Raw genomic sequence first — 16,090 nt, forward strand, 5'->3', positions numbered from 1 at the left:
GAGAGAGGTTTTTTGTTGTTAGTACCTCCAGGGTCATTGTGGACCTGAACTCATTCCCTGAGGTGCAATATAAGGACACAACAAAAAGGCAGCTCCCACCCCAAGGATTCCCAGCACAAGGGCACAGGGTAGCCCTATGGCCACTTTGCTGACACCTGCACTGCTTTTATCATAGAATCATAGAATGGATTTGGTTGGAAAAGACCTCCAAGATCATCAAGTCCAACCCTTGGGCCAACTCCAGTCCCTTTACCAGATCATGGCACTCAGTGCCACGGCCAAGCTCAGTTGAAAAACCTCCAGGGATGGGGAATCCACCCCCTCTCTGGGCAACCCATTCCAATTTAGGGCTTTGCATGTCAGTGCAGGGAAAGGGACTCTCCTCCCCTTTGGACTTTGTTGACATTTTTTTTGGCAGATTGTGCAGACTCTATGGGTCGGATGCTGTTTGTCCACTTGTTCTACTCAGTCTATGTGCCCTTCTAACTAGTTTGTGCATTTGCAACGTCTTCTGTGAGAGTTGCTGAATGGTGTGGTCCTGTATTTGCTTGCCTGCTGCCAGGTGCTTGCTTCATGGCAAATGAATGAAACTCTATTCCCTTACAAATTCATAAAGAACATCCAAAACTGGTAACCTGTGCGTCACATGTAACAGAAAAAAATAACTCCAAAGTGATGTGATACTTCCTTCAAAGGCCATAAATGAGAAAGTTGTGGGGATTCTCAGGGCTCAGGGCAGGCTCAGAACAGACAGAATTCCTTGCTGAGCAACCCAGATATTGTCTTAACAACCATTTTTTCCACAAGGAAAGGCATTTCTCCAGAACTGAGGGATATACTTGTGCTGACCACAGTCAGACTTCAGGAACTGCCTCTGTCTTCTTCTTTTTTTTTTTAAGACACTAGATGAAGGAAGAAACTTGCTTTCAATCTTTCAAGTAGAAAGAGAGAAGTTGAAATGTCAATTACTATAACTGCAACATTGTTTCACTTCATATATTAAGAAATACTTACAAAGCTTTGCATAAAATTAACAAAGATGTTTATTTCAAAAATTTTATGAAACAGCTGTTATACACAGAATACTTAAAACAATGTCTTTAACTCAAATTCAGCTTTTACTGCTACAATAGTCAGTCTTACTAACTCAAGTAATTTAGTTCACATCAGAGGCTGAAAGAACTGGTCTGGATGTTTAGATGTTCTCACACCGATACTGAATTAACTCAACACACTACTGTAAAATGATATTTCTGCTGCTTCTAAGTGCCAGTTTAGCAAGAGCATATTATGAAAAAATCACACATTTAGAAGACAAATAAGAAAAATAAAAGCTGTGTGTCAAAGCATGTGTGGTTGATGTATACACACATGCTCTTGCAGCAACTGCAATAATGTATTCTGACAAGAAATGAAAGGAGAAGATTAAATGCTTTGTACTTTAACTTCAGAAACTGAAAACATTTGTCAAGGCTAAGTAGGAAAAGAATTTAAAAGGAAGTCAAAGGTATTCAAAAGAGTGTAAATGGCTTTGTATTTTGTAAGGAAGAATGAAAACCTTTCATAGAAGGAGACTCTGATGATCTCTGATCCTGTCCAAATGCAAATGGAAAACTGAAGTCATCTTTTCCATCTCCAAAGGCATGAGAAGTCGATTCCGAGGCAAAGGGAAAGGCAAACACATCCTCACCTTCTGGTTTCCCAAACAAGCTCCCTATATGGAATATACATTATATTTACTATTAGATTAAATCTTTCTGAGAGAGTACTGCATTCAACATAGATTTCCTTATTAATACATTATGCCCAACAACCTGCTGAGCATCAACCTGCAGTTGTGTGTTTATTTTTGCTCTAGAAATGGTATTTCCAGGGGGTCATTTTTAGAATGTACATCAAAAGAATTGTGAAGTACTTGAATGATTTAGAACAACAAAACACTTCTGCATGATATATTTTGCTACAGAGCAACCAAGGTCTTTGTAAACAGAATCTACCAGTGTTTCTTTAGAGAACAATGTGATCAATCACTGAAGTACTTGGAAAAACAAAGCTAGTGACAGAAAAACACTTGCATTTTTATTTACTAGCACAGAATTCACACACTTTACAACAGTGACATATGCATAAAATGTTCTATTCTATATTCATCCACATTAAAAAAAAGTGGCTTTGTACTTGCAACACCTCAAAAGAAAAAGGGTAGGTTACAGTTCCCTTCAGGAAAGTGCTTATCAAAACTTTTGATCTTCTTGGCATAACAAAAAAAACAGAAAACCCAGGATTTTCACACAGATCATTCAAATATCTGTGGCTCACTTACATTGAGTGAAAGATACTGTTTATTAAGTCTGATTCTCCTCTCTTGTGCCATTTTTATATTGTGTACCTTCAACAATTTTACGCTGAAGAAAGTCAGTTTACTATTGAGATTTCTTTAATCAAATGGAAAGTTTATTTTCATTTTAGTTGAGGGAGGAAAAAACCCCAAGCAGATGTACTGTACTCTTTCCATCTCTAAGCTGGTATCTTAACGTTAAAGTAGTATTTACTAAGTACTACATCTTTTTACATCAAAATAACTGTTCTTTTGATCTGTGGAAAAGCTCCGAGACTTGAATTTTTCTTCTCCCTTGCAGGCTTCAAACACACCTACAACTACTCCTATTTCTTTCTTTCTCATACCTCTTTTTTGCCATCCTATCTCAGATATCATGGCAAAAAGATTTACCTTGCAAGGAAAGATTTAACTTGTCCAAACACAAATGAGCACAATAAACCACTGAGCTGCATTATCACAACTGAACATCCTTTCTGACAACCAAAGGTGCTCTGTTAAAGAGGATCATGAGCTTGTCAGTCATATAAACACAAGCAGAAGAGAGCTGGTAACACAAGTACATCTGAGTTTCAGACTTACCAATATCTTTGTGTGGGGACAGACTGTTCAGGTTTCCCACAGGAAAATTTTCTTCTGTCTGAAAATGTAAACAAATATTTTGTTTAACAAACGAGAAAGGCAACAGTTAAGCTCTAATGCAGATATGCAACATGTTCTTTCCCTTTTAGTAAGAAAGACACTGTCTCAATGTTAGCAGCCTTCACAAAATCCATAGTTAAAGGTGTATATCAGTCCCTAAAGTTGAAAGGGAAATTCTTTGACTAGATAGTTTCTTGATATTTGCACACAACTGCAAACATCCTCCCTCCTAACTGTCCAAAAGCTGACCAGGCTTACTGCTGGTTGTTAAACTGATTCACAATTATTTAATTCTGTGACATTGTAGAAAACCTTTAAGCAACAACACCATTAGTTCCTACTGAGTAGGACCAGATATTGTCAGAAAGAGTAGCAGTTTTCAATCTTGAGGAGAATTCTTAGGCTAGATTTAGCCAGATACTGAAGTCCTTCAAAACTCCCATCTAACTTCAGAGAATCCCACATCTGCTACAACCTGGTAATTCTCAGTTTGTTTCTCTCTCTGAGCAGGCACAATATAATGTGTGTTCTGACAACACTACAAGACTTAACACCCACCTCATTCCTCAACAATTCCCAAACCACTCACCAGTGTGTGCTCTCCTACGTGCATCTCATGCTACAAGATACCAACAACATGTATCTTGCCAAACACAAAATAAAATGTTGCCTTCCCTTCAGCTTTGATCCAGTAACCATAAGACAGGACATCCACTGCAACAGGAGATACCTGGGCTCAACTCCCTTATTTGCATGATGGGGTTTGGATCTGCATTGCCAAGTGGTACCTGGCCCCTGTCCTGTGCACTGACACAAACCTATCCTGGATCCCCACTTATCCATCGAACAACCCAGGAGAGGAAAACTGACTCGAGAGCACTGTAGTTAGGGAATCTGCAAGGGAAAGGAACACCTGCATCCCATTCCCTGTTCCAATTAGTTGCCAGCCTGAGCTCTCCATTAAAGTATGGCTATTCCATGCTTTCTGTTCAATACCCTTTATAGATTATCCCTTCTTCCTTTCTTACTGTTCTTCATTTGATCAAGACAAACCCACGCAGGACAGCCATGTGAGCTGTGAATTCTGCTAAAGAACCTGCATTTTGCACAACAACTCTGAACCAGAAGCCTTTCAGGGAATCAGGTCACCTCTACGTTTGCACAGGACCCATATGAGAAAGACTCATACCTGGTCAGAAGTCATCACAGGGGGAACTGCCAGGAAAGGGGTTAGACATTTTCAAAGGACATGAAATACAAAATTAAGCAAGCTATCAAAAACATTACTTGCTACAACGATAGCCAGCTTGAAAAATCTCATTCACTGTCAGTGCTGTTTTCTACACATGTTTTGCTTTGTGGAAAATTATTGTTCACAAGTAATCATTTTTACCTCATCAGAGGAGTTTTGTGCCCCAAACACAGAAGAACCAAAGAAATTAAAGGCAGGCGACTTCTGGGAGAAGTTCATGAGAGAAAAGAATGCAGGAGATTTTGATGTTCCTTCTTCACAACCTAAATTTTGGATGCTGTAAATACAGAAAGGAGTAAACCATATAAATAGTTTTTAAAGTAATGATGGCTTTTTTGTTCTATTTTTTTCTTTTCCAGTTTGTTCACTCTTTTAGATCCCCACAGCTCCCATGAATAATTGCTTTTTGCATCATAGAACAGATAACAAGCCTTTAAAGCAAAGGTGGTGTTCTTACCAATTCCCTACTCTTTTAACAAACAAAAAACCCCAAACTTGTTTAAAAATAGAAATCAGAGGTACAACTATCACTGCAGGAAAAGACAATGTGACTCAGACCTCTAAGCAGAGTCCTGTTGTTTCAAAACAGCTTCAAGTGGAAAGGATGTTTAAGAAGAAAACCTAACAAATGCCTAGCATAACTCAGAGAATAAATCTTAATATTTTCACATGAATTTTCTAGAAAATTCTTTCTATAGTATCTTTCAAAAGCAGCAGAAATTCTTGTACAATGAACATGAATGCAACTTTTTGCTCAAAATCAAAGTTGAAGTCATACAAGTCAAATGGAGGTGTTTCAGAGAACTGAGACTTCTTCCCTCTTAAGTCAGGTGTTTTAGGTGCTCTTAGAAAAGGTTCTGCACTTTCTTCTACTGTGTCAGGTTTAGCTTCATTTGGATTAAAACCTGTGTGTACATCCTATTAAAAAGAAATATACAGTAATGTTTATAACACATAAAATTTCCCCAAATATCATTTACCTATAAATATGTTCATTATATGCTTTAAGTCTAGATAGATAATTTTAGTCTCAAGAAAAATAAAAGGATTTTAATAAAATGCTCATACTGACATATTCAACATCCTTAAAACTGTAACCTTAATTTACCTGAGTTAAAATGGACTTCTTGTGACTTAAAATTTTCATTCAGAAAATAAAGATACTTGTGAACTGATATTTTTAATAAAAGAACTATTTCTAAAATATGTCTTAGCATAATGCTTAAGTCTCAGTGGAATCCTCTTGACACTCCCCAGTGAGATAAAGGAATATCACCATGAGAATATATTTCAGTTGACTGAGATGTTTCATCTTCCTCAGAAAACATTAAATGAGAATGTACACTTGGATTCTGTGCAGCAATTCCCACAAGGCTCAATACTGTTTGAAAGGCTTTCTCCTCCACCTGTTGCTTTCAGTGTGTAGTGAGACAGCCAGAAGATGAGGATTTTGTCTGCTGGTTGTGGCTGTGTGCTGGTTTGGGTTGGGTTAGAGTTCGTATCCTTCACAGTAGCTGGCTTGGGGATACAGTCTGGATTTGTGCCAGAAACAGTGCTGATAATTCATGGATGATTTATTTACTGCTCAGCAGCACTCACATAACATCAGGGTCTTTTCTGCTTGTCTCCCACCAGTGAGTGGGCTGAAGGTGCATGAGAAATTGTGAGGGGACACTCTGGGACAGCTGGCCAAGGAGGTATTGCACACCATGCAATGTCATGGTCAGCAATAAAAAGTGTGGGAAAGAAAGAGCGAGAGGGGTATGTTTGGAGTCTTGGCATCTGCCTTACCAAGCAACTGTTATGAGAGATGAAGCCCTCTATTCCTGGAAATGGCTAAAACACTGCCTGTAGATAGGACACAATGAATGAGTTCCTTACTCTGTTTCACGGGCTTGCACAGCTTTTGTTTTACCTACTAAACTGACTTTGTCTCAAACCCCAGGATTTGGCACTTTGCCCCTTCTGACTCTGTTCCCCATCCCACTGTGTGGCAGAGACCAAGTGGCTGTGTGGTGCTGGTAGGTGTTAAACCCCATCTTGATACTACCTGCATGAGCAACACAGCTGGCTTGAATATTATGGCATGGTGAGCTCAATCTCACATTCAGGTACAGCTGGTAAAAGCAGTGCCAGTGGAGCCAGTACTGAGCCCATTTATTATAGTTCTGTGTGAGAAATGAGTTCCAAATGCAGACTCTTTTTCAAAGTGTCTCATCTGCTCTCACAGACAAAAATGTTATGCACCAAGTGATACAAAAACTATGATGTGCACAGGATAGTCTTCCTAAACAGGCAGTTGTTAAGGCAGCATAAAACCCCTCAGAACACTGACATGGTCAAGAGCAATGATCACCACATTATCAATCAGAAGGCATTGACTGGCTCCTCACCCACTGTGTGCCTTACAATGAGTCATCTCGTCGATTTCTGAGACTCACTGATTCAAATACATCAAAATACCTTGACTATTCTAAATAGATTAATCACTTATGACATAAGAAATGCTTTGCTTACTTGAGGTATATATGAAGATTCCTTTGGCTTATCTGCTTCTTTATCACCACGTTTGGCCTCTTGGCTTGCTATACAAAAAAGACAGCACTGCCAGAATTATAACAGCTTTTTAAACAGATACATAAAAGCTTTAGCAACCTGGCATTGCTATTGGAGAGGACTGTGGTTTTCATAACAACCCACTTTGTGGCTGTATCCATAATAATTACCTCTTGTTCTGCCACTTACTCACTATTGTTAGAGCATTACTCAGGCTGCTCTGTGTGGTTTGGTGTGTTCTTCAAACCCACCCATTGTTCCCTGAGAGTGCTGTGTTTGTCTAAGCCAGCTATTGCCCCCTGAGAGTGCTAATACCAGTCAATAGAAACCAGGTGGGAACAATACAAAAAGCACATCCATGTGACAGTGATGAAGTGTAGCTTAAAGAACTGGGCAAAAGGAGGATGAGAAATGAGAAGGAATGCTATCAGACTTTCAGCTCTAAGCTTCAGATCGTGCAACGTCTCAGTCACTGTGGGTTAAGGTCCTGTGTTTCAGGACACAGAATTAGTGTCCTATTAAAAAAATATATAAACAGTAACGTTTTACATGCATCTAAATTGGCAGTATAATTAGCAAAAAGAAGTATTTAATCTGAAGCTCAGTGACTTGTAATCTCAAAAACTGTAGGTGTGTTTCTAACTACTCTGTTTTGTTTCTGCAAGCGTTCTGTATGTTTTTCTCAAGTTGACTCTAGTGTTTAATAATCTTAATCTGATGCTTCAAGATTCCTAAATTACTGGGTTTATTATACCCTTTTTCTTTGCATTTTCTCATGCCCCCATGGCAGGTTTTAAGTTTGCATTTCATTTTACCCAAGTAATTTGAGAGTAAAGTATGAATTTATGAGAGATGTTTGAAGTTTCTTTTCACTGGCAATGGTCAATGCAGAATGAATCTGCCTGTCTGCTGTACTAGAAATTTGAATGAAATAATCAAGATGGAAAAGGATTACAAATGGTGGCCCACTTAATATCAGAATTAAAATTTGACCCATAGAAATTCCTAGTTTATAATTACATGATCCACCCTTATAAAAAAATTACAGTGGTATCTTACCCATTACTGCATTTTCACTCTCAAACTGCTGACTGGAAGTCAGCTGCTTTGGAGGATTTGTCAGTCTAAAAGACAAAAATTACAGTTTGTCTAAATATGAATTATTTCCACAAACTCAGCTTTTAGAAGGAAAACGACTTTATTAAAGTTACCTGAATTTCACTGGGGTTTGTATGCTTGCTATGGATGGAACTTGGGCATTTTGTGAGTTATTAGTCCCTGCAGTATCAATAACCATCTAGAAGACATAAAAAAATTCAAATGAGGCAGCAAATGAAATTGTCATGTCAACAATATCACTTTAATTTCTTCTTAGACTGTGGAAATCCCTTCTTTTAACCAGCAATTAAGGATCAGGCAATGTAAAAAATATCTTTTTGCCTGTCTTTGCTTTATCTGCATTTTGACAGCATGATACCCAAAACACACTTCTATAATTTTGTTATAAAGTGTTAGTCACAGCACTGACAAGTAGATGTGAATAATTAACTTCTCTGTGACACAAATAATATTATGTAATTTACAAACTATCCAGGTTTGCCACTGCTGAAGTCAGGTTGCTCCTGCTTGTCAACACAGGAAGAGCTGGGCCGGGCCTGCCTCTGCCTCTGCAGGCCAACGTGAGCATGGACATCAGTCTCACTCAACTGAGGTCTCATGTGTGGTTTGGAAAACCATAGAGAACACGGAAATACTCCCAGCCCACAGATTTGCATCAGATCAAAAGCCCTAGCTCTTGTATCTAGCATGTATTTGTGCCTTAAGGGCAGAGTGGCACCAGGAATCTATGCATCAGCATCAGATAACACACTATTGCACAGGGAGCTTCTGGTTTTGGTTTATTTTCAATTTACAAAATATATCAAATTGAATTCAGTTCAGGGTAGGGGACAAAATGGCTGCTTCTGCAGAATCTGTCTGCCACTCAAGTGCTGTTACAGCACACCTTTTCTGAAGCACAGCAACCTTTCTGCCAATCTTTTTAATCTTCCTCAGACTCCATCTTCTTTTCCCTATTACCATTACCCTTTCTCAAAGTTCTCTTAACCTTGACTTACTGCTTTCTACTATTGTCTAAGTGCAATTCTGGTCCCAGATTCCCAGCCTCATCTCTAGATTACCCTGGCAACAGCCCCTTCCATTTTCCTTGTCGTGTCCAACTCCCTCAGCCAGTCACAAATCAGAATTGCTTGAAATGTCTTCTGGTCTCGTTCCACTCAGTCTGGCTGCTGCCCTTCATGTTATCTTATGTTATGAAGTCTTTGTCTTCTCCCACAGTCTCCACTCTAAACCATTTGGTCATTCACTCACTTCATCCTTCAGTTCCCTTGAAATTCTTATGAAAATCACGAATGGTTCTGTTAAATTTTTACTTGTTTTTATTTGTTCAGTACAATTTGGGTTTAAATAGATTCAGTGAGGTGTCCCTTAGAGAGAAGGTTTTGATATAGAAACTTCCCCAAAATTCTACACAGCAAAGACAGTTACAAATTATTTCTTTTGCCTCCTGTGGCCTTACCTTATCTGAACTCCTTTAATACCTTAACAATCTATTGCTCCTATCAATGTTCTTGCTCTCATGAGACTATTAGTGGTTTTCACAACTCTGCAAACTGTACCTCCAACTTGTTTCTGGATTGGTTTGTTGTGTTTGAATATTTAAGACACAAAGCTGCAATACACTTGACCATTTCATACAGTGCTGTAGGAACTGTGTGCTTATGGGTGAGACAGAAAATGGATTTGTGTACTCCTGCAGTGTACAAAGCAATGTTGTTCATGGTTTTATTCCTCTCAGCACAGATATTTGTTTCTGGTTAAGCCTCAGAACTGAGCTGTTAACTGTAGGCAGACCTGTACAGTATCCTGCACACTCAGACCTTTATGAAATCCTTCATTATGGAGTAGATGGATGACAATTCATTGGTAAAAGCAGATTATGGTTTTCCTTCAGAGTTCCAAAAACTTCTTACATCAAACAAAGTAAACCTACAAAGGTTATTCTAAATTTTATAAACTATTATACAAAATTAGTTGAAAAGATGGATCATTTCAAGTTTGGGGTTAGAATGCTTTGCAAGAACATAAATATTTTCAGAATGAAAAGGCTGCAAAGCAAGACTTTTGTTGGCATTACCAAGTAACAGCAGATTACCAAGATTAGTACCCTGGTTACAGTGTGGGCAGGTTTTATGTAAGATATCATAGCACAAGGTATATTTGAAGTGTTTTAAAATTAAGCCACCACATAAACCAAATTATATAACCTCATGTTTTAGCAGTGGGAGAGCTACATACCTCTGATAAATTTTCTGCAAGGCTGGAGGAAGTGGTAGTGGTTACTGGAAGTTCCACTGGGTTTTCTTTTCCTTCTCTCCCTAAATTAACAAATATTATGTAATATTGACAATAAGATTAAGTATCCAAAGCACAGCAATGTTAAACTGAACTTGGTAACAAAGATTATAAATTTTCCTATTAGTATAGAGTGAAAAGAAAATTATCACGAAATGTGGAAATATCAATCAAATAATAGCCAGTTAATATTTACTGTACTATTGCAAACAGTGTTAAAGTGTGTTTCAGATTTTTCTGACACCACTCATCAGGTGTGTCTGTCATGTTACTTCATTCATCACATAGATGAGAGAGGAATCAGACACAAAAGATTTCAAAACACCCAGACAGGTAAGCACAGAAGTTCCATTGAAAGCCTGGCTTCAACTATCACAGTAGGAGCAGTTCACTGGATTTGTTATTGTGGATTATCTATTCCTTCACAGAAAAATATTCCAAAATCCTCACTGAGAAATCATTAAACGTACTGTACCTGTTTCTGGTCGGTGCTTTGAGAATCTAATACTCTGTACAGACTGGACCAGTTTCCAAGGAATGGATGGGACATGCAATGGTTTACACAGTGGATGCTTCTCTTTTGGCAAAGGTGTGTGTTCATGCTCTTCAAACATTCTTTAAAAAATAAATTAAAAAAATTAAGTTAATCATTGCAAAAGACAAGAAACAATAAAATATAACTGTTTCAAGTAAGTGGAGTTTTCAAATGGGTTGGATGTTGTCAGTGAGGCTCTATCACTTTCTGCAGTGGTAGCTGATAAAAATTGAGATTTTCTTTAACTAATATCAGACAGAGAATATCACTGAAAAAAACCCCACCAAAACCCAAACCCAAACCCATAAAGTAGTACTAAGCCAATCATAAGCACATTGATGACTTAAATTTTGTCAGTATCAAAGGAAAGTATTAGTAGTTTGGAGTTTTACATGAATAACGTACATCATTATTGTAGTTCTGAAATCACATTTTCACATTGAAAAACATTTTTTCTCTCCCTGAGATTGTCTAGAATACTCACACTACACATATACAAAAGAGAAAACTGCAGCAAGTGTTTTCACTTGTGGTGTAATTATCTGTGTAGGGTAAATAGCCCTTTACAGAAAGACAGGGGTTAGCAGAACAATGAAGGCTAAAGTGGCTATTTGGCACAAGAACATTTACCATTTTTTAAAATAATGAGTTCTATTTTATTTTCTCTCTGGCATTCCTGCTTAGTGCTTCTGTGCTTCTAGCTACAACATCTGCTTTGTAGCTGGCTGAACAATGCTGTTCACCCAAATGAGGAAATGAGTCAGTCTGTTGGTTCTTCTTGAAATTTCCCATAAACAAAAATAAGATAAAATGTAAACTGTGCTCACATAAAAACATGAATGCACCTCAGTCAAATAACTCTGATGAAAACGACCATTTTCACCTGCAGTTACATATACACTTGTGCTGGACCAAGACCCAAGAAACTATAAACTATATACCATCAAATACAGTAATAAATAAATAAATTTTTAAAAAAACCAAAACACAGATATTAAAGATTTTTTTAAAAAATCTTATCTTTTAGTAACATTAATTATAGATAAACCTGTGTCAACAATGAGTACTACAGGAAATAAGATGTGTATATGGCTGGTGTATATTCACACTCAGATGCAGCGCGCACAAAAACAAGGAGAACTCAAAACAAAGCTAAGGACAGAACTCTGGCTAAAACTGCTTCACTTTATTCACAATTTGACCACTTTGCCACAATCATCATTCAAAGATCAAATGAGCAAGGCTGCTGTGGTTGAGCTCCTCAGTTAGACTGTCATATATACAGTCTAGTGAAGGTGGGGTTTTTGGTTGCTTTGGGATCTTTTTGGGTGTGTTTTTGTTCTTTTTTTTTTACAGAATTTAGGATGCCAAGTTTGTGTTTTTAAAAGTCCCTGCTCTCAGTTTCCATGTACTTCTGTAAAGCCTGGCAGGCAACTCTGTATTTCTAAAGATTTGCTCTCCATTAAATGAAACATTCTTTTACAATGCATATCTATTCAGGAGAACCTATCAAAGCAGAGTTACAAACCAGACTCAGAAACTCTTATTACACACTCTCTAAGCAACAAAACCTTCCAAAAGAGCCTGTAGTTAAACTTCATGCATATGAAATACATCTCTTCACTTCGGTCCCAAAAACACTATTGAAAAATAATAACAATATTGAAAAATAATATTGAAAATTAATAACACCTGGCAGAAAAATCAAACTGCAAACAGAAGCTCAAAACAGTCCAAATTGCAGTAACAAGAAAGAACATTTCTCTTCTTCCTCTGCTTCATTGTTAGTAGACATCTGAGTAGATAAAAAATCTTTATCTTGATACATACTGCAAAACAGGGAACCCTCTTTCAAGTGCAAAGAAAAAAAAGATATTCTTAAGTCAAAATAAAGTGGCATTTCCTTAGTAACAGCTTCTTCATTGTAGCATAACGAAGCCCAAGGATGAATGTTACTTCATTTCCACTATAGGAATCAAGTGTATTTTATGATACATCCACTTCTGTGGTACTTACAGGACTCCACTGAAACCACATTCAGTAATCTCATCAAGAGCAAGCCAGCAATTCCTTTGGGAAGGACTTACTGCTTTTAATAACTAGTACCCAATAACTGGCTATGAAGTTTGGTGAGCACAGGGTTGGCTCTTTGTGTATGTCTTCATTAGAAGTCCTGGAACAACTTTGTAAGCACTTTTCCGAGAATTATATTACCAAGTTTTTAATTTGATCAGTAAAAGTTAGTCACTTGTAATGCAAAGATACAGAAAGAGCAGCAATAATTCTCAATAATGTCTTTTATGTGAAGTTTTAGCTAAAAGCTCTCACTTGGAATGTGAGGTGGAATTAATATATGACCAAATTGGAAAAAGAATAAATACAGAATTACAGAATAATGAAATTAAAGCTCTCTCAAACATTTTACAAAAGCAGAGAGAATGGACATGATAAATGCCATAGCACTGTTCAAGATATCAGCTTTTCTATGTAATAAGTATAATCTCCAATTGAGAAATCAAGACCAGAGCTTCAAAAGAGTTGAGTCCCATTTGGTGGCTGATGAGAACTCTTGATTTGGAAATTTATGCAAGCCCACAAATCAGAGAGAACAGCTGGTATGAGCAGCGGAACCTGTTTTGTGCTCGGTCTAATCAACTGCTAACTGGTGTGAAATGATTCAAATGAAAATGTTCCAGACCTTTTAGAACATCTACCATGTTCATCCTCCTGCCCAAAGGAGAACAAATAAATCAGCACCTATTAATTGACTTGCAAGTTGATTTCTTGTCTTGTAGCCTTCTAAAGCATTTCATGGGTATTAATTTGAACATTGTTCTGCTCAGAGCTTTCACTGCTCTCTTTAGTTCTTTCCCTTGATGTTGCTGGTTTCATGCTGGTCTGGATCATTTCATGGAGTTTCACAGTACAATTCCCTTTTCTTCTTTGTATTTTGTGGCAGGAGATGAAGATATCTCCTTTTCACAAAGATTTCTTTACTCAGTAGTAACTCTGTGGTGACTGCAGGACAGCTCTCAGGAAACTCCTGACTCTGGTACCCACATTCTGCTGTTGTGTTTTTGCACATTGCCTCAAGTCTGCAAAGGTTTTATTTCATGTCTCATTTTCTTAATACATTTTCTGCCTAGTTTTTTTTTTCACAGTGTTTATGATCACAGATCCATAATACACCCATTTTGTGCCATGAGTAATTGCTTAAGCAGTTACTTCTCTGCTTTCTAGTGAAGACATTTTTCAATACACTAATGTCAAATAGGGATTTTAAAAAACGGATTTATACCATTTTATAAACCTTTATGTTGGAGTTACCTTTGACATAAAAAAAAGTTAAAATTTACTCTAGGGAAAGCATCTTAATTAATAATCAGGTTCTGTTAGTGTAAAATGTTTACAACACGTTATATCCTTGGTGCAGGCCATGGAATTATTACTTCAGTAAGAGCACCAAAAAGATCTACTTGTATGCAATCCAGACACAGCTCCAGGTGAAGGTACAAGCACCTGAAGGGTCCGTGACAGAGAGATAAATGCAGAATGGCAAGTCCTTTCCATGTGACCTGACTGAGAGACTCTCACAGCCCATACCCAGAGCACAGTTCTCTGCCTCTTAGTTGGCATTGGTCTTTAACTGATATTTTTTGTTCTGCAGAGTGAACACACAGTGAGTTTCTTTGAAAACTCAAGGGAAGTGCTTCCCATCTTTTTATTTACCTTGTCTTAAACCTAAAAGGATTTCTTGCTTCCCCATGTTTCTGTTCTTGGCAGTTACAAAAAGCTTACATAAGGAGGTAGAGGGGGTGTAAAGGCTTAAACCAAAACAAAATAATCATATGAATGATTCATAGGTAAGAAGACATTAAAGACCTAAAAATCCCTATGTAAAGGATCTTAGGGATAACATAAACCTCTGTTTAAAGCCCCCAAAAGATTCTTTTTCAAGTGCACCATGATATAAAATCACTCAAACTAAGTCTTTTGTATATATTTTTGCTTTAAAATGGATTTTGGTCTGAAAGTGTCAGGTCAATGGGAGATGTTTCAACATTCACAAGGACTCCAGACAAGTGCAGGATAGTCCCGATGGTGATTTTCAGTCATTGTAATTGAGCTCAAATTAAAGTGAGTCCCAGCTGTAAATGATCGCTGACTAATTTCCTAAGCCATTAATCCTGTCTATGAAACTTTCACTCATGCTTGTTTTTAAGAACTAAATTAAGAGTTAAATTTCTTAAGCAGTTCAGAGGTGAAGACAACTGACATGTGGAACCCTGACTCTTTTCCTCAAATATGCATTTAGTGGAGTTAAGGTATTTTATCTCTGACTGCACAGTCAGTCTAGTTGCATTCAAAACTACTCATACAGATCTCTCAGCAGTAGCTGAGGATCAAAGGTTTCGACAAAATACCTTTGAATAATATTTTCTGGATACATTAAGCTTCCAAGAATCAAAATTGGCCACCATTTTAACCCCCAGAAATATAAAACTTAAATTTATGCAATTAGATCACATGACCAGGATTAGAAAATCTTGTCACTCCATTTTCAGCAACAATTTGTGTTTTGTAGCACATTTTGTGTGATGCTGATATACTACTCTGAATAAAAGCAAGGAAAAAACATTTTGAGATGTACCTTTCTTTAAACTCCTCTGGCTTCTCAAGACTTTTCTGATTTTCAATCATTTCAGAATTATTGTGATCTTCTGTAGTCTCTTCATGTGTCTTAAAAGACAAAAAAACAAACAGCATAAAAATTGACAAAACTTGAAATACTATAGCTCTGAGCTGCAAAAGTTCTCTAAACCTGATGATTCACAGCATAGTAAAGGAGTTTTTGTAGCCAAGACACTCTGAAGAAATAAACAGAACAAGGTTGAAGAGAGGCAATATTTTTTGTTGCACCAACCATAACAACTGGAATAAACACAGAAGTTTTGGAACTTGGTCTCAGCATCTCTCTTCAGAACCTGGAGCTCCTCACATGGTCTCCTTCATAGCTGTAAACAAACTCAGCACATTCCTCCTTACTCTGTGTTTACACAGCACATACCATGTTAGGAAGTTTCGTCAATAACTATGAATGTCAAACAGGATCACAAAATATAAACAGAAAATACCACCTGTGCACAACCTGTTTCTGTCAGCACAAGGCAGTAAAGAGAGTCCTTGGTTATTTGGTCAAGAGAGGTAAAAACATCCAGATCAATGCCATATAAAATTATTACACCTTTACAAGACTGGCCTACTGGTCTATTCAGACTTAGAAGGGACCTTTTACAGAGGAGTGGGTCAAAATTCTGTGCTGATAAAATCCCTTTTAGTTTTTGAAGACCAT

General features: G+C 37.4%; 1 protein-coding gene across 1 annotated transcript in view; it reads right to left on the bottom strand.

Moving 5' to 3' along the window:
• Positions 1–1,511: 1,511 nt before the first annotated feature.
• C6H14orf39 (chromosome 6 C14orf39 homolog) overlaps positions 1,512–16,090 on the bottom strand; it is a 29,520-nt gene continuing 14,941 nt past the window's right edge. The window contains exons 8-17 of the mRNA XM_071559408.1: positions 15,389–15,477; positions 10,678–10,817; positions 10,146–10,225; positions 8,000–8,085; positions 7,848–7,912; positions 6,750–6,817; positions 5,011–5,150; positions 4,374–4,509; positions 2,921–2,978; positions 1,512–1,714 (exon numbers count right to left, since the gene is read on the bottom strand). Of these exons, the coding sequence (XP_071415509.1) occupies positions 1,512–1,714; positions 2,921–2,978; positions 4,374–4,509; positions 5,011–5,150; positions 6,750–6,817; positions 7,848–7,912; positions 8,000–8,085; positions 10,146–10,225; positions 10,678–10,817; positions 15,389–15,477 (1,065 nt within the window). The remainder of the gene's footprint in view (positions 1,715–2,920; positions 2,979–4,373; positions 4,510–5,010; positions 5,151–6,749; positions 6,818–7,847; positions 7,913–7,999; positions 8,086–10,145; positions 10,226–10,677; positions 10,818–15,388; positions 15,478–16,090) is intronic.

The sequence above is a fragment of the Pithys albifrons genome, chromosome 6 (assembly GCF_047495875.1).
Source record: "Pithys albifrons albifrons isolate INPA30051 chromosome 6, PitAlb_v1, whole genome shotgun sequence".
Classification (NCBI taxonomy): Eukaryota; Metazoa; Chordata; class Aves; order Passeriformes; family Thamnophilidae; genus Pithys; species Pithys albifrons.